The 22,663-nt window shown below is 39.2% G+C and overlaps 1 protein-coding gene across 1 annotated transcript; it reads right to left on the bottom strand.

Annotated features, from left to right (window-relative positions):
• Positions 1 to 889: 889 nt before the first annotated feature.
• Positions 890 to 21,203, bottom strand: CUNH6orf163 (chromosome unknown C6orf163 homolog). Its single transcript, XM_055329548.1, has 5 exons — positions 21,056 to 21,203; positions 17,411 to 17,505; positions 15,885 to 15,992; positions 9,609 to 9,811; positions 890 to 1,325 (listed from the first exon to the last, which is right to left on the bottom strand). The coding sequence occupies exons 1-5, from the start codon at positions 21,201 to 21,203 to the stop codon at positions 890 to 892; spliced, it is 990 nt and encodes a 329-aa protein (XP_055185523.1).
• Between the last annotated feature and the right edge of the window lie 1,460 nt (positions 21,204 to 22,663).

Here is a 22,663-nt window from a genome sequence, read left to right as displayed (position 1 = left end):
GGATACAGCCCTGCAACAGGCTCCCTCCTCAGTGGGGAGCCTGCCTCTCCTTCTCCCTTTGCCCCCCACTCATGCTCTCTTTCTCTCTCTCAAATGAAGAATCAAAATCTTAAAAAAAAAAAAAAGGGGGGGGGCAACATTGGACTGGATAGAATTTTTGGAGAAGTTTTTATGGCCTGGGTATTCTTTCATTTTAATTTAGTAGATGTTGATATGTGTTGGTTCTGAGTGTTGTGGTATTTAACAGTTTTCTGCATTTTAACCCAATGAAGATGGGTTCAGAGTGCTCCTGGGCTTGAGTATAAACAGAAGAGAACTCCCTATCCCTGAAGCAGGAGACTGACCTCTGAAGACATATTTTTCTTTCACAACTGGCCAATATAAACGAGTCTTCTCTGAATTGCTTTATATAGGGTTCTCAGAATTCAAATTTTATCCTATTGTATTTAAGGGAAATTGCTTTTTTTCCTACAATGCTATTGCAGGTCATGAAATAATAATCTTTACCGGAAATTAGCATACCTCTCCACAATGGGAACAATCTAAAAACATATCCCTTTACTTGCTTTCAATTGCAACAAATACTAAAATAGTTACATGTCTGATGTAGACATGAATAGAGCCAGTTACAGAAATTTGTTTGGACTTTTTCCAATAAAACTTTTCCCCTCCTAACTAGTTTTGATCCCTCTCAACTGTTTTTTCTCCTCAATTAGATTTAGACTCAAAGTAGCCTGGAATGTGCATTTTTAATGTTTTGATTTTCCGTCAAAATGCCTGCAGTCCAATAGTATCCTGCACATAACTGGGGATCAACACATAGTTTTTGAGTTAATTTATTTAGTCTTTGGAACAATGACTTTTGTAGTGAAATTTCAGTTGTAGACTTTTAATCAGGAGTTGTTTCATTCTCCTGAATAATAAGACTGGAAGGTGTTTTCTTTCTTTCTGGCAGTATAAAATCTGCGTGTCCTGGCGAAAGCTTAGGAAACGTATAATTGATGTATTTTTGAAATGCTGCCCTTGTTTCCTGTAATTCCTCCTCCAGGAAATCTTTCCAATTTGTCATAATGCCTAGTTGTTTCGCTATGGACAGCAGCTCCCCCTGAGTGTTAACCAGTTTATCCATCACATTTCCAAGCGTGACCTGATGTGTCTTCTCTGCTTCTTGAAGTACTTCCTGAACTTCTTCTTGCTTCTGTCTCTGAGTCATGCAATAGTAAATGTTCATTTCATGTTCTTTTTCTTTTATTATCTGGGTCATACTCTTCTTCTGATCCTTCATAGCTGTTATACCAGTATTCAAAATTTCCTCCGTGGCTAGTCTACAAAAGACACGGAATTATAAGTTAGATGAGTTAGCCACTAAAAACAAAATGATGTTGTTTTTGCCTCAGATATATGAGAAATTTTTGCATTGTTTAGATGAGCCATCAGTCTGAGACAGGGGAGTAGAGATGAACTTTCAGATGCATTAGCTGTTAACAATCCAAAAGTATTTTTCCAGCAGGGAGATTGCCCACTGACTTCCCTGATGGTAATTTTAGGGACCTGAATCCTCTGTAGCCAGAAAGCTATGAATGCAATGCAATTAAAAATGAAGAAGTAGGGTCAAAATTTTAAACCCCTAGAGAATGTATTTCTGTGTATCAATCCAGCTATTCCCCTCAGCCAGAAAGAAGGAAACTGTACCTAACTTACAATACTCTGAACAATACTCTAGGATAGCCACCTCAAACCTTTTGGTCTCAAAACCCCTTTTCACTCTTAAAATGACCAAGGAACCCAAACAACTTTTGTGGTTTTTTTGGTTATATCTAGTGACACTGGCAGCATTAGAATTAAAAGTGAGACATTTAAAAATTATTTATACATTTATGTAAGGTATGATTAAACCTCTTAAATGTTAAATGTAATTAATTTACCTTTTGTCAAAGATACATTTTCCAAATTAAAAAACTTTGGTGAGAAAAGTGGCATAATTTCACATTTTTTGCAAAACTCTTTACTTGCTTGGCTTAATAAAAAAAAAAAGGTGGATTTTTCACATTGTTTCAATATGTTGTGACATCACACATCATAAAACCCTGGAAAATGTCACTCTGTACATGTGAGATAAAGAGAGTGAAAAGGCAAATAATATCTTTGTATTATTAAGAAAATAGCTTTGACCTCAGAGACTCCCTGAAAGGGTCTCAGGGATACTGAGCTTTCCTTGGACCACACCTGGAGAACCACTGCTGAATGAGTTCACAGACCTCTGGTTGTATTGTATATAATTATAATTTATACCAGCCAACTGTTTTGAATTCTTACCATGTCCCAGGCAAGTAAGTGGATGAGCATCCCATTCATACATTAGAGCTCAATGTTTCCTCAAAATGACTCCATGAAGTGGGTCTATTATTCTGCCTATTTCACTGATGAGGAGACTGAGGCTCACAATAATCAGGTGACTTGCCCTATTTCACTTAATCAGTACAAGTGGTGTACACAAGACCAGGTGGTCTAAGTCCAGGTCACAAGCTTTTAGCCACTTTTGGTAGATGTCTTTGCTCAACCTAGTTTGAGTAGAACCTCCCAAGATTTCAGAATTCAGTAACCTACAAATGCTGATTCAAATATGTAAGACTGTTCCTGAAAATCCTTCTCCTCTGCTTCTGGGTCTAATACAATCTTCCTAAGACTTAGCCCCTGCTCTATCGTCTAACTTCTATCCTCCAAGATGCAATACTCTCATTGTCTCCAGTTTTTTCAACTTGACTTTCAAATGTGACAGACTTCCCCAATCATGAGGTAAACATCAGTTGTCCTTAGCCTCTTGTTGCTGCTATGTAATATTTTCTCCCTTTTCCCACCAATCATGCTATACCTATGACTAATAATAAGGATTAACATTTACTGAGTATTTACTGTGTCCCAGGGACTGTGCTAAGAATTTTACATGCATTACATCTCATTTAATTTTCACAATAACTCACTGAAGATGGTACAATTTTTATTTATTATTTGTTATTATTCCCATGTAACAGGTGAGGAAATTGAGGCTTAGGGAGATTTAGTTATTGTTCAGAGACACGACTGAGCAAGTGGGAGAGCTCTTGCCCTAACCAGTACCTGCTGCAATAGCATAATAGGTCATTATAAAGTTTTTATTGGGAGGACAACGCAATGAAAGTAACATTTTAGAATTGTTATTCCAGTAATAGTGGCTAAACTGAATAGTAAAGGGGTGATGTAGATAGACGAATAGTTACTATTTTGCAACATTCTGGGTGTGCAACCATTAGGGTCTGAATTAATGATGAAAAAGAAAGGAGTAGGAAAAGGGAGAGAAGGGGTAAGTCCAAGAAATATTACAAAGCAGTAAGTGCCAGAGTCTGTGTTGGCTAGGATAAAGGGGAGGCAGAAAGAAAAGGAATCAAGACCAACTTCCTTTTTCAGTGCCATGTTGGGGATGACCTCAGGACAAGCAAAAAAAAAAAAAAAAAAAAAAAGAAAGAAACAACCCAACTGCCCATCAATAATGTAGATAAAATAAATAAATAACACAGACAGTAAATTGTGGTATATTTATATTATGGAATAATGTTCAATAACAAACTATAGTGACATGAAAAAACAAATGAATCTCATAAACACTGTTATGCAGAAGAAGCCCTATAAACAAGATTACACATCTACTGAGCCCATTTATGCAAAGTTCAAAAAAAAAGGCAAAACTAATCTATGGATTTAGAAGTCAGGAGAGTGACTACCTTTGGCCTCCTATCACATATGTGAAGAACTGAAAAAAAAGGTAATGATTGTGAGGAGTATGAACAGGAACTCAAGGGTATTCTTTAATATTCTATTTCTAGACCTCCATAGTGTTTTAAAATGTATGTCCATAACTTGATAATTCATGGAGCTGCACACTTATGACTTCTGCATTTTAATCAATTATCTGATATGAATAAAAAGATTTAACTAAATAAACTTCATCTATCTTAAAAAAAAAAAAAACCAACTTCCTGGTTCTCAGCCTTGGTCACAGGAGAATGGAAGTGCTATCAGTGGCTAGAGCTGGGAGCAAGCCTCTACACATACCCTGAAGATTTAGTCTGATGTTTTATAGAATGTTTAGGATATTGGAGAGCTTGTGAAGGTGGTGAGCAGGGACCCTGAGGCTTTGATCAGAAGGAATTGGAAGGAAGCTTCCTTGAGCCAGCCCCAAATCCTCATGGAGGAAGTGGTGCTCCTTCTGGAACCACCACCTTGTCACATGCAGATGTGAACTTCCTGCCTGGTTGGCCTGGCTTTCTCTTGGCCCACAAAGAGGATGTGTTCATCTATGGGGCCAACTAGAAGGCTCCACAAGAGCTGACCCCAGGTAAAACTGCTCAAATAAAGTTCATCTTAGATGACTCATGCTCCCACCCTCCGTAACAGCCCCCCTTAAAACTCCTTACTCTCAAGATGGGTTCTCACTAAAAAGATCTGGTATTTTTTGGAATGTCCTTTCCAACTCCTCCCAGCCTGCATTAGAGCCTGCATTTTTGACCCTTTGGGATTCACTCTCTTTGGTTAGGTTAGAGTATCGCTGATCTTTATTCTGATAATTTCCTTGAAATCATGGAATTGAAGACTGGAGGAAAGTGGGTACAGGGCATGGAGAGATGGTCTGGAGTGCCCATTCATCCTTCTATCTTCCCTGTCTGGCATGGTGCCTGGTATGTATACAACAGGTAACCAGTAAATGGGCAGACAAGTGGGTAATATAGATGTAGTTCTCTCCAATACATTTTTTTCCAATACATTTTTTTATGCCAAGTAACACCAATTTAAAAACAGCTAGAGTAGAGCATTATAAAGCCTGAAATAATTCATACTTAAAAAGGATTCTTACTATACACAAAATATTCATCATAAAAAATAGTCAATTCTTGTGGTATATCTAAAATATTTTTAGATTTATACAAATTACCCATGATAATTTTTTTTCTCAAAAGATAGCCTAGAAATCACATTATATGGTTTAGTAGTTTGTGTTTTTTTTCTTTTCTCCAAATGAAAGCTTAGACATTTTTTCTCTCTCCTCAAGTATCTGAAGGATCACTATGCATAGCGGGGAGGCAGAGCTGGAAGCCAAGGGTGGATGTGAGGATGAGACTCAGCACATTTTGGATCCACTTGACAAGTAGAGGCATTCAGCATTTTAACCAACTGCTTCACCCAGTTGTAAAATACCTGAAACAGTAGCACCTGGAGGCTCACCAACACCTGGCAGGCATCTAGCAGAAGGAATGTCAGGTTCAATTTGATGACCTCTAATGCCTCTTCTGACACTATGTGAATATTCATGCTTCTTCTGTAAGTGGTGAGGTCTCTCTGCATCTCTCACTTTATAAGGCTCTAATCTTGGGATTTCAAAATTACAAACCATATTTACGTGTAGTGCTGGCCAGAAATGGAACTATTTTTTAATAATTTTAGTGTGTGTCCATATATATCTACTGGATTCAGTCTGATATTTTATAAAATGGGTTCTCAGAGAAGAAAAATAGATTACTAAATACAAATTCAATCTAATATATAATGATCCAACCTTATTAGACTCTTAGGGAAAAAAAAAGCATGGAAAAACCATACTAGCAACTGATTTGTGCTTTGCTCTTTAGGGACTCTCTTAGCTCTCTCTCTCACTGCTTTTGGTTGAAATGGTACAAGATACATTGCTCACAGGTTGAAAGAATAATATCTGGCTCTTCATTCCCTTCTACCTATTAACTGAATTTTTCATTTTCCCCATATAGGCTGCTAAGAGCACACTTTTCAACCTCCTTTCTATGTCCATCAGTAAAAGTCCTAGCTCTCAAGGCAGTAAGAACCATACTTCATTGCTCCATTTCTTCAATTCCTAAATTATAAAGGGATTTATTCCCAAAATTCATTTGTACAGCCAATGTTCAGAGTGATATTGAACATTTTCCTGATGAGCCCACAATAAACTATTAATCCCTTTTTTCTCTTTTTTTTTATCTTATTTATTTACACATGAGATAGAGGGTGAGACACAGGCAGAAGGAGAAGCAGGCCACGCAGGGAGCCTGATGCAGGACTCGATCCTGGGACTCCAGGATCACACCCTGGGCTGAAGGTGCCGCTAAACCACTGAGCCACCCGGGCTGCCCTTAATCCATTTATTTCACTTGAACTATAAGACTGTTAGCAATATTTTAATCAGTTATAACCACGGTGTTTTAAAGAAAATACATTTTGATTTTCTAACTGTGAAACTACCACACCCTGATCTTGCAGGAGGATTAGTGATACCCTCAAACAGAGGCGACAGGCATTATACAGGTTTGGTGGGGGAGCATCTTCAGAGGCCACCCGTTAGTGGCACATCTATATCTTGCGGTTATTCATATTTTTCACCTTCCCCTGGTTCTGCCTCACTATGCTATCCACCTTCCCCTCTACATGTTGTTTGTGCTTTCTCGCTCTTGCCAGTCTTTCACAAATGGGACCACCTTCCTTCTAAGGCTCAATCCAAGACTAACTGCCTCCAACAAACCTACCTCACCACATAGCACACAAACTTGTTGCTTCATCTTTTCAGGACTTTCCCAGCACTTATGTGTTCTTTGTACCCATTCATCTAGCCTTGGTGTATGGGGCTGCCATGCTTTAGTTATTTCACATGTTGAGTAAACACCCTTATTTCCTTGTACCAGAACTCAGGCCCACATCCATAGAAGACACTTTATAAGCTCTGGTGAAATGAGCAGGGTAATGTATTGGAAGGTCATAAGCTTTGGTGTGGTGTAGACCAGGGTTCACATCTGGCCCTGTCACCTCTTATCTACACAGCCTTTGGCAGGTTGCTCTGTTTCTCTCTTAAGACTCAGGGACTTCATCTGAAGATATAGAGGATGCTAGTATCCGGGAAGGGACATGAGAATTCAGTGAGAATCACACAAAGGGTGTTGCATGTGCTGGGTATTAAATAAAGGGTAGCTATCATTAGGAATTATAGCCATGCACACTAACATTCCTGAAGAGTCACTTCATTCATGCCTTTGTCTTGGGCTAGAAAACATTTAGAACCTTTCCAAACAAAACTTGCCTTCTTACTTGCTCCTCCCTCCCTCCCTCCCTTCTTCCCTTCATTCCTTCCAGAGAAAGAGTACAGTATCTCCTAATCTGTTTAGAATCTAATTACCCCAGTCCACAAAAAAATTTTCTGTGAATTTAATGTATGTGTCATAATATATAAATGTTCTGAATCCTTAATTTTTCAGTGGAAGCTTATAGCCAAATAAAAGAGTTATAGCCAAATTCTAAGCAGTGGTCCTTCTCCCTATATTAGTTTCTGCTAATGCTCTAAAGAACACTGGGATCCAGGGATGCCTGGGTGGCTCAGCAGTTGAGCATCTGCCTTTGGCTCAGGGTGTGATCCCGGGGTCCTGGGATAGACCCAAATTGGGCTCCCTGTGAGGAGGCTGCTTTTCCCTTTGCCTGTGTCTCTGCCTCTCTCTCTGTCTCTCTCATGAATAAATAGATAAAATCTTAAAACAATACAAAACAAAACACTGGAATCCAGCAATGACTAGAAATAAGATCTGATGTGCTGCAGAGTGGGTTCAGCTAATTGGAACACATTCGAACCTTTGTTTAATAAATATTTAGCACATGCATACCATGTGCCAGGCTTTCTTCCAGGCATTTGGAATACATCAATGAACAAAATGGACATTCTAGTTGGCTATCCTTCAACAAGAGACATGAGAGTTCCCTAATTTAATAAAAGGCAACTGATTTAATAAAAGGCAGCCATTGAAAATCTTCTACTCAAACCTCACAGAGGAAAGGGCCAGAGGTGGGGAGTATGGTGAAAGCAGCAGAGTGGGGGAAGGAGTAAATATTGCAGGTGTGTGAGGAGTAGACCCAGAAGCTCCCACAGGAGAGGCAGAGTTCCTGTAGATGGAAGGTGGGGAGAAGGAAGAGGAGGATACCTCTTTCACTGTATTGCACCACAACTCATTTGGGAGTTACCACCTTCCCATTCTCCCAGAATCCTTTCACCTTACTTCTGTGTCTCAACAATGATTTATCGCCTATGAATGAAGGAAGGTACCACCTAAACAGTCACAGCTGCAGCCCTTACTCTTCCTTATCTGCAAAATAAGAATCCTACGGAATTTGGCCCTTGGCCCTGTTCTAAACATTTCTAACAAAGAAGATTTTACCCATTAAATACATACAAATAGATTCATTCCTAAAGCCAAAGAGCAAAACAAAAGAAACAAGTCCTGAACTAAAAGGCCAAACAGAGGTTTCAGTCTTGGTTCTGTTGCTGCAGCTATATGGCCTCGGACAGGTCACTTAACCCCTGGAAACTGTGGTTTTCTCTTGGTCCCAGTAATCACTAGGGATCCTGACTGCTGTCCTGTTAAAATCGGTCAACTCCATCAATGTTCATTGCATACATAAAAGTGGTTACTTCAGTATTCTTAAAAAAAAAAAAGTGATCTAATTTATGTAGACATTACTTGTGATTATGTATAAATATAAGGTTGTAATTATGTCAAAAGGGCATGGAAGGACATGGACCCCATTATTCAAAATGAAAATTTGGAATGCCTGGGTGGCTCAGCAGTTGAGCATCTGCCTTTCGCTCAGGGTGTGATCCTGGTCCTGGGATTGAGTCCCACATCGGGCTCCTTGCGGAAAGCCTACTTCTCCCTCTGCCAGTGTGTCTCTGCCTCTCTCTGTGTGTCTCTTATGAATAAATAAAATTTTTTTAAAAATAAAAATAAATAAAATTAAAATCCATGGGAGATAGGGAGGGTAGGAAAGCAATGAGTCAGGATTTAGCAAGTTTTGCCCTACGTATTTCCAAAGTGTCAGTTTACAGCATATATTACTTGTGTAATAAGGAAATGACCAAGAAGTAACACATCCATGCTGGTGTATCATATTGGTTAGTGGATGTGAAGATTGACTTTTATGTGTTTATGTGGAAATGTTTCTTGATTCCTCTCCTCAGCCTCTTAAAACTGGAGATACAGAATGCAAAACACATTATTTAGGCTGGTATTATCTCTTGAGAGGGGTGAGAGGAAGAAAATGTGATTGAGGAAGAAAACATGGGAGTGTCAGAAGTGGTAGCAATTTTCTTTTTTTTTTTAAATAAAGATTTTATTTATTTATGCATGAGAGACATAGAGAAAGAGAGAGGCAGAGACACAGGCAGAGGGAGAAACAGGCCCCATGCAAGGAGCCTGACATGGGACCTGATCCCGGGTCTCCAGGATCCCACCCTGGGCTGAAGGTAACGCTAAACTGCTGAGCCACCAGGGCTGCCCTGCAATCTTCAGTCTCTTCGGATGAGTGGTAGGTCCTTCAATATTTGTGCTGTTTTTCTTTAAACCACACATACACATATACACACATTCTACAATATGTTATATACTGTTCTCTATGTTTGGTATAATCCATAATAAAAATGTAAAAACACAGAACCTGGAAAATACCTATTTATGTGCCTCAACCTTATCCCTTTCTCCAAGTTGATTTGGCCAGAGTAAGATACTTATTTGCAAATGTCTTCTCTGGAATACCTTTTCTGGGCCTGGATTGCTTCTTGGGCCATCTGTCTTTCTTCAGCCCTGGCCTTCTCCACAGCCTGGACCTTTTCCCTGTGGCACTCCATCATAATCCTCTGGATTCTATGCATCATGCGTTGTTCTGCAGCCAAATGTTCTCTCCGCAGTTCATCTTCCATGTTTTGGTGCACCTCTATCTTGGTTTTGGCTGCCAATTCCTTAAGCAATAAAGAGGTTTAGATGTTAAAATTTTGATGTTTAAAAATGCACACTAAGAGGTTATTAGAATCAGTTCATCAACCCAGTGGAATGTGCAGCTGTGAACACTGATGACTTAAGAGTGTGGGAGTGCCTGGTTGGCTCAGTCAGTGAAGTGTCTGACTCTTGACTTCAGCTCAGGTCATGAACTCAGGGTCATGAGATCAAACCCTGCCTTGGGCTCCACACTGGGCATGCAGCTTGCTTAAGACTCTCTCTCTCCCTCTGCCCCTCTGCCCCCACTTGTGCTCTCTCTAAAGAAAAATAAAATAGGGGCACCTGGGTGGCTCAGTGGTTGAGCATCTGCCTTCAGCTCAGGGCATGATCCTGGGGTCCTGGGATCCAGTCCCACATCAGGCTCCTTGCAGGGAACTTGCTTCTCCCTCTGCCTCTGCCTCTGCCTCTCTGTGTCTCTCGTGAATAAATAAATAAAATCTTTTTAAAAATAAAATAGTGGGGATCCCTGGGTGGCGCAGCAGTTTGGCGCCTGCCTTTGGCCCAGGGCGCGATCCTGGAGACCCGGGATCGAGTCCCACATCAGGCTCCCGGTGCATGGAGCCTGCTTCTCCCTCTGCCTGTGTCTCTGCCTCTCTCTCTCTCTGTGACTATCATAAATAAATAAATAAAAAATTAAAAAAAATAGTGTATATAATATGGAAAACTTCATTTATATGATGCTAATGCCAGAAATGTTGCAAAGATTAGAACGTAAATATTCATATAGGTAATATTGGAATATTCCCAAAATGCAGAATGGGAAAATAGGTCTTTTTATTCCTTGATTGTCCACATATTCTATAATATCATATTATCTTTATACATAATTAGAGATACATAATACGATTCTCCTTTACAAAGTCAATCTCGGAAAATGACAGAAATAATGACTATGCCCCCTAAGTGTCTCCTGGGTAGAAGGGAACCTGAAGTTCAAGCAGGTAATAGTTGCCCATAACTGTCGTTACAGAAGCTCATCTGCCAGTCCTCTTGCCATCTGAGCATTTCGGCTCATTAGCATTGAGGGACTCTTTCTCCTTCACCAAGGGGACAGGAACAAGTGCTCCATTGCTTCAGGGTAGAAGGACCTGTGGAGGATGACTTTGGCCAAGTAAAGAGAGGAAGCACAAGTCAAATTTGGACTCAAGAAAAACAGATGCTCAAGGAAAACCCTGTAACCATTTTGGAAATGTCTCTAACTCTGCCGTGTGCTAGGCACTGTGCTAGGCCCACGTACTACAAACACAAGAAGGCAGGAATCCTCCTCCTCAAAGACTCACTGTTCAAAGGAAGTCTAGTGGAAGAAACCAGCAACTTAATCATGCAATGAGTGTTTTAGTAGAAATGCAAGAAAGGAGGAGCTGTGAATTCTGTCTAAAGTTTCAAAATTTTCATTTAAAGGTAAATTTTTATCTCGATTTAAGGGATAACAAGATAGCATAAAGAAATAAGTTATTTTACATAGTGAGTCAGTGGAAGAACAAGGAACAGAAACAGAATTCTCAAGGCCAGTTTCTTGCTTCATTGCTGGCTGTGATGCTAGGTTCTTTCAAGAGATTCATCGATTTATTTTCATTCCAGAAATCCTGTACAATTTAATTACAATGAGCATGTCTGCTTACTTTTCTCTCTCTTTCTTTCTTTTGAACTCTATGTCTCAAGGGAAACTAAAACCACTTTAGCTTTTTTAGACAAGTGTTTCAGCTATTAAAATATTTGTTAGGCTTCAGGTTGTTTTTTTTTTTTAAAGATTTTATTTGTTTATTCATGAGAGACACACACAGAGAGAGAAGCAGAGACACAGGCAGAGGGAGAAGCAGGCTCCATGCAGGGAGCCTGACGTGGGACTGGATTCTGGATCTCCAGGATCATGCCCTGAGCTGAAGGTGGCACTAAACCGCCAAGCCACCCGGACTGCCTAGGCTTCAGTTTTTTTCAAGAGGAAGCAAGTTTTCAATTTCTCACTTCAGCTACTCCAAAGGTGAAAATTTTAAAAAAGGAATAAAACAAGAGAAAACAACTTAAAGAATCTCTCCAGAGTGGCTGCAGTTCATGTATTTAGAAAGAAATTTTAAGGAAAACACTGGCTATTTAGAAATGCCAGCTAGGTTTTCCATACTACAGAAGGCTTTGTCTCTTAGAGGACTAGAGCTTTTTGACAATAAAACATTTTGAATGGAAATATTTATAAATGTCTTTAACATTTATCTTACTTCATAAAAAGAGTATAGCGAACATACTTTGACCTTTCTTGGTGATCCAGGCTGGTAGATAAAACAGAATGGTTGTATTGAGCTAAATATTCTATGTCACACTTTAGTTAATTGTTCAAGTTATGGGGCTACTTGTCTCTGTCAAAAATGACCCCAGACTGCTTTGCTTTTTTGAGATCTGATAACTGATTTTTGTAATTTTTTTTTCTTCAATGCTATTATGCTGAGGACTGTCTGTTCTCATTACTGGTGTGATCTCCTTTTTATCATTTCTAGTTTCTGACATTTAATTTATTCTGGATTTGTGACACAGAGCAGCCACATCTGTTGGGTTCAGGCTTTTGAGTAAGTGTAAATAATATTTGAGTGGGGAATGGGGAAGTTCTGCTATGAGTAATAAGCCTGAGTTGTAAGTCTTGTAGTCAGAGACCTTTATTTAAATTCCTCAGGGATATTTTAAATTATTTCTGGGTCTTCAAGTGTATTCTCAGTAATTGAGACTGCTGAATGCTTGAGTTTTAGATAGATGAAGTAGTATCACAAAATATTTCTATCTGAATCACAGAATTTAAAAATGACACCCCACCCCTTTATTTTGTCTGGGTTCTGAACTTGGATTCAAAGAATTAAACCAAGTCCTTCTTTTATGTAATGACGTCTTAAACGCAAAATCATTTTACTGCCTCATAAAGCGTGTGGAATATATCTTTAAAGTTACAAAAATAATTCAATGACTGACTGTTTGGCAGTGTTCTTATTCAATGGAAAGTCTCCCAGTTAAATTACTTTTACTGAAATGCATTTTGAATAAATCAGCCCATATATTGAGATATTGTAAGAAACAGCCTCATGAAATCCATCAAATTTACTGTGCTGATGTTTGACAGACATTTATGACATAATATCTCCCTTAGGAGAAATTTCTCTCAGCTATCACATGTAGGGATATCCGGACCTCTCTGAGTATCTGATCTGTTTTTGCCTTATGGACATGGTGATTCATGGCATTTTCCTCTTTCCACTGGCTGCCAAAAGTTCAGAGCCCAAATAGTGATAATTGCACAGGAACTCATGCATATATACAATTTTTAAGTTTTTAATTCACTCTAGACTTCATTATATTTTCTACTCTAATTTTCCCTTAACTTCCATTTTATCAGTTGCTTTTCAATATTCTTAGATTTGAAAAAGTTAATCTAAATCTCTTTTCAAAATACTACCTGTCCATTGGATAAGGTCTACAAATTTTATTTAACAGTAAGCATCTGCAACTTATGCCAAATTCTTAATATCATAAAAGAGTAATACCTGGTGAGGTCTACATATCCGAATTTAATAATATTTGGTTTCAGAATAGCTTGGTTTTCTGCTCTACATATTGATAATCTTGAACTGTAACATGTGTGAGAATCAGATGGACTGCTGGTTAAAAACCTTGTCCCTGACTCTGTAGGTCAGGTGGGGCCTGGGAATCTGCATGTTAAGCTCCCTGGTGAGTAGATTCTAAAGCAGTTGTTTTGTAGACATTCCTTCAAAAGCAATAATGATGTCTATGTCTGGGTATCCTAAATTGAAACAATCCTATGCATCCCTCTTAGACAAATCATTCCTTCCTTACACTAAAAGTGTCCCTGAGTTGTCTTGGTGGCTCAGTACGTTAAGTGTCCGACTTTGGTTCAGGTCATGATCTCAGGGTTCTGGGATTGAGTCCCATGACAGGCTCTGCACTCAGTGGGGAGTCTGCTTGTCCCTTTCTCTCTCCCTCTGCCCCTCTCCCTCCCCCACCCCACCCCACCCCACACCCTGCTTGTGCACTCTCTTTCTCAAATAAATAAATAAAATCTTTTCGAAAAATGTTCCTGAGATGGCAGTATAAATGTAAATTCCCAAACCCTAGACAAATATTTTAGAAAGGTCAACGTCCTTCTAACTTTTCCCCTTTACATTTTCTTAGGCTTCTTCTATGTTAGCACCTAAGTGTATCAACTCCACCCAAAGACTATCTGGGGTACAATCAATGTGAGCTCCTTGAAACAGGCTAAATTATCCTTGCATTTTCACAACCTAACTCCAGGAGTGATATTTAAAATGTGTATCCTCTGGCTGCAGCATTGGAGCAAGGTCCTGGAGTTCCCCACTAATTTAAAGGGTTGACCCTTACTGGATTGGAGGAGGCCTTAGAGTCTGGGGGAGAAGCCCAGTGATTGGGGAGTGCTTATCTAATAACTGATAGAGAAGTATTTAAATTCTTAATGGCCATACCAGAAGATGCCAGCTGAATATGAGGTCTACCTAGACATGCTGAATATTCTTTATGCTTTGGACTAAAATAGGGAATGGGGAGTGAACCACTGCAGCCAACTTCTCAGGATCCATGGCCAGCGGAGCCAAGCAGAGAGGATCCTACTACTGTTCAGGAACCTTGGGGCAGAGCTCCCTTTCCTGTCAACAAATTTCCTGAGGACAAGGACAGCCCATTTAATCTCATCTAATGCCAATATGATATAGGGTAGGTGCTCATTACTGAAACAATGAAAAAATGGGCCAGTGGTCCCTGAACTGTGTATTAGTTACGTTCTTTATTAAGTTAGGCCAAACCTGGGGCCAAATTTCTGCCACTTTCTCTCCAGCCTCTGCCCATGAGTTGTCACATCCACACCACATCCTGTTCTGCCCCTCCCATGGCCGACATATGAAAATAGTTCTATATTTTTTTCCCCTTGATCAGATTTTGTGACTGAGGTACTGAACTAAATAATTAATTCCTGGACCTCTGCCTGGAAGGTTTGCTAGTTACTGACAGTTGTGTGCTTGAGCAAGTTTCATGTTAGAAAGAAGACCCCTCAGGATGCCTGGGTGGCTTAGTGGTTGGGGGTCCGCCTTTGACTCAGGGTGTGATCCTGGGATCTGGGATAGTGTCCCACATCACGCTCTTTGCGGGGAGCCTGCTTCTCCCTCAGCCTGTGTCTCTCCCTCTTTGTCTCTCATGAATAAATAAATAAAATCTTTAAAAAAAAGAGGACTCCTCATTTTATGAGCTCTGGTGCCACAGGAAATACTTCAGTAACAGCTCAGGGGCCCTCTTGGCACCACAGTAAATACAAATTGAGGGAAGAGGATGCAATCAGAGAGTCCAGGAGAAGGAAGAAACAGACTACTTCCTTTGTTCAGCCCCAATATGAACAACTGGCTAAGTCCAGGCTCTGCACTGGGCACGGGTCTCGAGTGGGAATGAGAGAGACAGGACTTATCAGAGGCCACAGTCACATGGGGGGCAGAAATTCAACAAGTAATCACACAATCTATTTAACTACAATGCTGATGGGTGAGGACCACTGTAAAAGGGGACAATGTATCGAGGACAGTGTGTGGTGTCAGGGCAGAGCTGCTCAGGTAAAGCTTCCTTTGAGTAGTGATGTTTGAGCTAAAACAGATGAAGTTGAACAGATGAAAGAACATTCTAGCAAAGACTCCCGAGGTAGGAAGGAAGGGGATGCATTCAGGTTTGAGGTGCCCAAAAAGGGCTGTGTGAGACAGAAAAGGGGCTGGGGCCAGAGATGTGGTGGGTAAGGCACACGGGGTAGCTCCTTTGGGCCTTGAAACCCCGTCAAGGTTTGGATTCATCAATCAGAGACCATGGGATTCTCCTGCACCCATCCATCACTGCTGCCTCTCTTCTGTGAAAATCCTGAGTCTCTTGACCAACCTCCACGAAACACCCACGGAGTTTTTACATATTTTGTTTTTTCTCTTATTCCTTTGCCAGAGCTTTTTACTGACCTATGCACCCTTAAAAAGACAACAAATAAGCTGTTGTGAAAACCTGTAAGTCTTTTCGATGTTCCTCTTCCAGGATCTGAATATTAATTTTGTGTTTGTCATTTGCTTCTTCAAGTGCTTTCTCAATTGCTTGTTTTTGACGTTCATCAGCCTTTGAAAGAAACAGCCTGTATTTATTCATATTTATGTATTAATGTATAAATTTATATTAATACAAATTTTTCGTGTTTACTGAAAATTAGCAACTGCCATGGGGACTCTACTTACTTGTTCTGTTTCCATCTCAAATCTCCCACAGCAAACTGGCTGCCTCAACCAGAGATGCCCTAACACATCCCAACTGATGGCTAACATCACTGTTTTGGGAATTGCTAAAGAGAGTTTTCTGTAAGCTGCTGGGTTGTCTTTTCTTTGGCACTTATTCCTTGCTTGACTGACTATCAAAGTAATGAGTGCTCATTGCTGAAAATCTGGAAAATACAGAAAAGTGGAAAGATGCACAAAGCTAGAACTTGCTGAGAAGGGCGGCTGAGCACCATCCCTGGCCTCCTGCATCAGGTGTTCAGAAAGAGATATTATTTTATTTGAAGAGAATGCCCAGATCATTAGATATGCTGACATTCAAATGGTAGATTATTCATAAAGGCATTGCTTTGTACTAAGGTATATAGTTAATAGTTTGCAATTGATTTGAATTTTCCTATTATTGATGAACAGAGATGACTACTATGACTTTTATTCATATTACCCTTCACACTTGGAGCATTTGCACTTTGTATTTGAATACCAAGTTTGTGCCTGCACTAATGCTGGATAATTCTAACACTCTTTGCTATGATGTCTGTGTTATATAGAAACTGAGAAATAATGTTCTAAGCACTGTAGCTTGTCCTGCTCTCACAGAGCATTAATTCTCTTTAGGAAGTTGTTTGTATTATTCTACCTATGACTGCAAGAAGTAGGGGCTAGAGGATTGATATTTTGTTCAGTTAAGTGTCTGGGATCTGTGAGCCCCAACACCCTCAAATTGCCTCTATAGCCCTCAGCAGTCATAGGGACAAGGTATTAAAGACTTTGGAGAAAAAGGAGCAAGGAAAGCAGGCCATAAGGTAGCATTTGGAAAAAACAGGAACTTGGTCAGGGGTGTTATATACCACATAAATGGATGGTCTACATATTAAATAGTAAGCAATAATAAGCAATTGCCAACAAGGATGTCATGTTTTTTTGTTTGTTTGTTTTACGTTCTAATCCAATGAGAATAATAAAGGGAGCAGGAGTCTTCCATACAGAGGGGCAATTTAGAAGGAAGCTCCTAATGGTGTCTGCTGCTCACTAAACACCTCCTGTGTACCAGACACATTATTTCACTGAATTCTTTCAATAATCCCATAGAATACTATTTTTCCTCTTTTACATCGAAGAAGCTGAGACTGCAGAGTTGAAGAACTTGCCCAAGGTCCCACAGATAGCCAGTATTCGAAGCCAGTTCTGCTTATTGTTTTGGACAAATCCAAAAAGTGAAAGAACTGTAAAGATGCATTTAGGTTGATATCCAACTTCTTTTACCTGAACCCACACATCAGCTTCTGCTTTTGCAATACGTTCTTTGAGTACTGCCTCTTGAAATTGCTCTTCTTTATCCAGAATATCTGCCCCGATATCTGTGTATTTGGGGAAAAACAATCACATGTGTCCACAGACTGTTTTTTCTTTTTTCACTATCGCCTAGTTACTTATTAGTGTTCTCTAAAAGATATACTCTTTCAGATGTCAATCTTTTCTTTAAATAAAGATACCAATGAAAAGGGTAGGTCTTTCCCTAATTAATGAGGAAGAAGCTCACAGCACCACCAGGTCTGGAGACAGTCTGTTCCCTTCATCACACTCAGGCCACACAATAAGCAACTGGGGAAGTAAAGTGGCAGAAAAGAGCACATTTTGTGGTTTCAGAGCAAAACAGTAAGAGAATATTCAAGTGCTATTAGCACATCATCCCACTCCTCTCTCCCTGCCCCTGAGTGCGGGTATTACCTCCCTCAGGAAAGTGGTAGCAGAATGCTCTCTTCACTCTGTTACATGCCTCTCTTTCTCCATGGGTAGGTCCTCACTCAGTTGTGGAGTGAGTAAAGGGATAGCTGTTTAGTACTTCTTGGTCAATAATCTCATTTAATTTCTACAAGATAATATTCCCATAATAGCCTCCCTGTTTGGACAAGAAAATAAAAGGCTAAAGAGGTTAGAGGACCACACAGTACCAGACAGCTAGGGACAGAGCTAGACCTGCAGCCAAGCTCCATCTTGGCCTGCCAGAGCAGACTGTTAGGTGGCTCAGGACCTGTGTGTGTGCAGGTGATAAGCCTTTTCATTGCTCAAGGCACACACAGAGGGATCTCTGCCCCAATCTCTTATACTACTCTTCATTCATTTCTCACATCTTAGATTTGTTGAATTGTTAACTTTTCATGTGATTAGGTCTTGATGATCAGCTTCCAAAAATTATAAAGCATATCTTATATTGCAGTGTCTCTCTCTTGATGCCCAGCTTGATGATAAGCACAGATAAGCCACTGTGGACATACGTGTTTGCCCAATGTCTCTGCACTCCCTCAGGACCCATTTCTCTCAAGAATATTCCTCTCTTACCTCAGGTGGTTCTGAGGGGACTACAACTCATAGCAACCAATCTGCTTGGCCCATCATATTGTTCCCATTCTCCAGGATTATATATGATGATGTAAGGAGAACATGACTTTTTCCTCTGAGATTTTGAAGCTAGAGGTAATAGCCACTTAGAGCAATTTGGAACCATTTCTACTCTTCCCAGCTGCTAGAGTAAGCCTGGCTGTGGTAGTAAACAATTAGGCCAACTCATTGAGAGCAAGTGTGGATAGATCTAGGAAGAAAGGTGATGAAGCATGGGCCATCAGTGTCCTGAACTTCATAAAAATATGATACAACTGTGGGCTGCTCTTACTCTTTTTTATGCCTAAATTCCATTATTTTATATTAGTTACTTTCAACCCTGATTGTTCAACAGGATTCTTGCATAACTTAAAAAAAATAGTTGGAAAAGACTACTAATACAAAGAAAAACTTGGATGGATCTCATGCCAATTTCAAAGAGTTACATACTGTATGATTCCATTTATATAACATTCTCAAAAGGATAAGATTATAGTGATGAACAGATTAGTGGTTCAGGTTAAGGTGTATTAAGGGGTAACACAAGGGAGTTCTTTTGTAGTGACAGAACAGTTCTCTGTCCTGATTGTGGTGATAGTTACATAATCCTACACATGTGATAAATTTCATAAAATTATACACCAAAAAAAAGAAATGCATGTAAGGTCTGTACCTGAGTTAGCAGTATTGTTCCAATACCAATTTTCTGGTTTTGACAATACACTAGCATTATGTAAGATATCAATAAGAGAAACTGGAGAAGGAATACAAGGGAACACTGTTCTGTTTTTTAATCTTGTGAGTCTTAATTTCCAAATAAAAATTTAAAAAAATTAAAAATTTCCAAATAAAATAAAAAAATTATTTTAATAAAAATAAGAAACAAATATAAAAAAATAAAAACCAACAATGCTGAACCCTGATTCTGAAGGTTATGATTTAGGGAGTCTGTGTTGAATTAATATTAAGTCCAATGACTCTCTATTTAGACATTTGTAGTAAAAACAAATGTTTTAAAAGCTGTGTGCACTGGGCCACCTGGGTAGCTCAGTTGGTTAAGTGTCAACTCTTGATCTCAGCTCAGGTCTTGACCTCAGGGTTGTGAGTTCAAGCCTCATGCTGGGCTCTACATTGGGCGTGGAGACTACTAAAATAAGTAAGTAAATAAATAAATAAATAAATACATAAATAAATAAAAGCTGTGTACACTGCTAGGGTTGAGGACTACTGCCCTATGCAATATTCACTTAACATTTTTACAGACATTCTCACATGCTTCTGAATTTACTTACAAAGAACAGAGAATTTTTTAAAATAAATTTTCTGTTTATTATGCTGTTTTGATATCTTTTTTTTATTTATTTATGATAGTCACAGAGAGAGAGAGAGAATGAGAGAGAGGCAGAGAGACACAGGCAGAGGGAGAAGCAGGCTCCATGCACCGGGAGCCTGACGTGGGATTCGATCCCGGGTCTCCAGGATCGCGCCCTGGGCCAAAGGCAGGCGCTAAACCACTGCACCACCCAGGGATTCCAGAACAGAGAATTTTGACTCTTGACTTAGTCAATGATAAATACAGGTCACTGAATATAAAATAATAATTTCTAACTTGATTTAATTTATCCACTTAATGTTTAGATTCAGATATCTCAGAAGGCATAAGGAACCAATCAATAAACACACATTTAAGAAAAGATAACCACTGATGTGGACGTAAAGTCAAATAATTTTAGATATTATTATTAATAAGTCATACTAAACATGTACTGAAAGTTAAAATCAGTTTTGGTACTGATATTTGTAGAGGACAACTCCAATTTGATCTCCCCTATACTCTGTGTTTTCAAAATACTCTCCATTCTTTAGCTAGCTTCTCATATTTTTAAAAATCAGGAGTGAAATCGAATCACTAGTTTACCAGTTTATAAGAAGAGAGGATCAAAGAAGTATATTGAGAGTCCTTAGGAAAACATTCCTAAGGCTCAAGTCAGACTATAAACTTTGATGGGAATAAGAATAGAAGCAAAAAATTGTGATGACAATCTGATTTGCTTAGACAGTAGTCTCTGGTTATCTCCATGTTAACTATATTTATATCACCAGCTACTAGTAAAGGTTATAGTGCCACCCACTTATTAAGGTGTTGCTTAGAGGTATTTCCCCTCCTGTATGTAAGGAAGGTGCACAAGTATGGGCAAGAGCAAAAAAACCTCCCATTTACTATTACGTGTCAATAAATAGCTAATTAAAACGTCATAACCAACCTACAAATAGGGATTAGCATCCCTTTTTAATATAGGATCCCTAACACCCCTATAAGGAAATAGATTGAGAGACTAAGTGTACTACTGTCCAAGACACATAACTGGTCAGAGGAGAAGCAAGATTTCAACCAATATTCTTCTCATGCCAAAGAGACACTTCTGGCAAGATAAGCAACTTTGATCAGAAGAGAAAAGTCTACATAGCAGAAAGAATGACACAATATGCTGTCAAAAACTAGAACAAAGGAAAAGAGCATTCACTTACCCAGTATATCTTTGTGAGTGTAAAAGCGTGTCTTAAATGGCTTGTATTCATGGATCCGTTTGAAGGTTTCCCCAAAAGGGGCAGGTGGAATTATTTTATTACAGACAGCACAGCAAACAAAGCTTGTGTAATTTGGATTTCTGATCATAATTAAATTTTAGATGTCTTTGACTATGTGCAGTTAAAATACTCTTATGCTACCAAAAAAAAAAAAAAAAAGTTGTAAGAAAAGCCAGAAGTTTAAGAAAGCTGGAAGCGATTCCAGGTTTTAGAACATTAGAAGCTGATAAGAATGAAATGATTCGCCATGATTAGGTAGTGATTATGTGCCTAATGGCAAAGAATGGTATGGAAAGCCTTTGCCATATAAGGTACAGGCACTGGATTTGGGAAGATTTAAGCAGTAGCTCTCTTCCAGACTCTAGCATTAAATTGTTAACTTACTTAGCAACTGTTGCTAGGTAAGACAAGCTTTGCTCATAAAAGCAACTAGAAATAATGACAAAAGGAGCATGGTACAGCCATTCATTTCCTAGATACTCTGTACTAGTTTCCCTTTGCTGCTATAACAAATTACCATACATTTAGTGATTTAAGACAACGCAAATTTATTCTCTGAAGTTCTGGAGGTCAAAAATCCAAAATGAGTCTTATGAGGCTAAAATTAAGGTGTTAGCAGGGCTGGTTCCTCCTGGAGGATTTAGGGGAGAGTTTTTCCTTGCCTTTTTCACCTTCTTGAGGCCATTCAAATTCCTTGGCTCATGGCCTCACATCATGTAGCTAGTCTTTTCTATCCCTGTGTGCATGGTGACTTTACTTCTTCCTCTGATCTTCGGCCTCCTTCTTACAAGGACCTCTGTGACTATATAAGGCCCATATGGATAATAAAGGATAATTTCTCATCTCAAAATCCCTATCTTGATCACATCTGCAAAGTCCTTTCTGCCATATAAGGTAACATATTCATAGGTTCTAGGAATTAGGATCTGAACATCTCTGGGGGTGGGGTGGGACAGGGGAATCATTATTCAGCCAATCACGCTTTCTCTTCTCTTTTTCCTTCCCTTCCCTTCCCTTTCTTTCCTCCCTCCCTCCCCCCCCCTCCCTCCCTCCCTTCCTTCCCACACTTTCTTTTAAATGGTTTATTTAAAGAAGTGATTTCTTTTAGGCCAGCAAAGGAGAGAACTTAATTTTTTTTCAGGTTATCTATAAATGTGATGTTTTGGTGTCATGGCAATAAAACTGGGAAACATCAAAGTATCTTAAAGGAAAAATTACTTTCCTTTAGTCAGCACTCCAAATTAATAAACCCAAATTAATAAGCCTGATTTTTAAAATCACATAGTAAGTTGTCATTGTCCTTGTTTTATTTTTTATTTATTTTTTTGTCCTTGTTTTAAAATGGAAAGTCTGCATCCCAAGAACCATCCTCCATGCCTGACAAACTAGGAAAAATTGGTCACCCTATAGAGGATAAAGCTATAAACCAATAAAATATTTAGGAAATTCTTAAAAACCAATTTATCAATTGAAAAGCTGTTCCTCTGGGCAAATAGCTCTTTTGTCAGGATAGATTAATTCCCTGGGCAAAAAGGTCACTTACCACTT

This window comes from Nyctereutes procyonoides, unplaced genomic scaffold, assembly GCF_905146905.1.
Source record: "Nyctereutes procyonoides isolate TBG_1078 unplaced genomic scaffold, NYPRO_anot_genome, whole genome shotgun sequence".
NCBI lineage: Eukaryota > Metazoa > Chordata > Mammalia > Carnivora > Canidae > Nyctereutes > Nyctereutes procyonoides.
The sequence above is the reverse complement of the archived record's forward strand: the minus strand, read 5'-3'. Positions and strand labels throughout refer to the sequence as shown.

Bases quoted from the DNA above. Each gene is read 5' to 3' on its own strand.
- CUNH6orf163 (XM_055329548.1), bottom strand. From the start codon at position 21,203: ATGATCAGAAATCCAAATTACACAAGCTTTGTTTGCTGTGCTGTCTGT. The intron at 15,993-17,410 runs GTAAAAGAAGTT...TTTCTTTCAAAG, and splicing joins AAGCTGATGTGTGGGTTCAG to GCTGATGAACGTCAAAAACA. The intron at 1,326-9,608 runs GTATTCCAGAGA...TGTCTTTTGTAG, and splicing joins GCAATCCAGGCCCAGAAAAG to ACTAGCCACGGAGGAAATTT.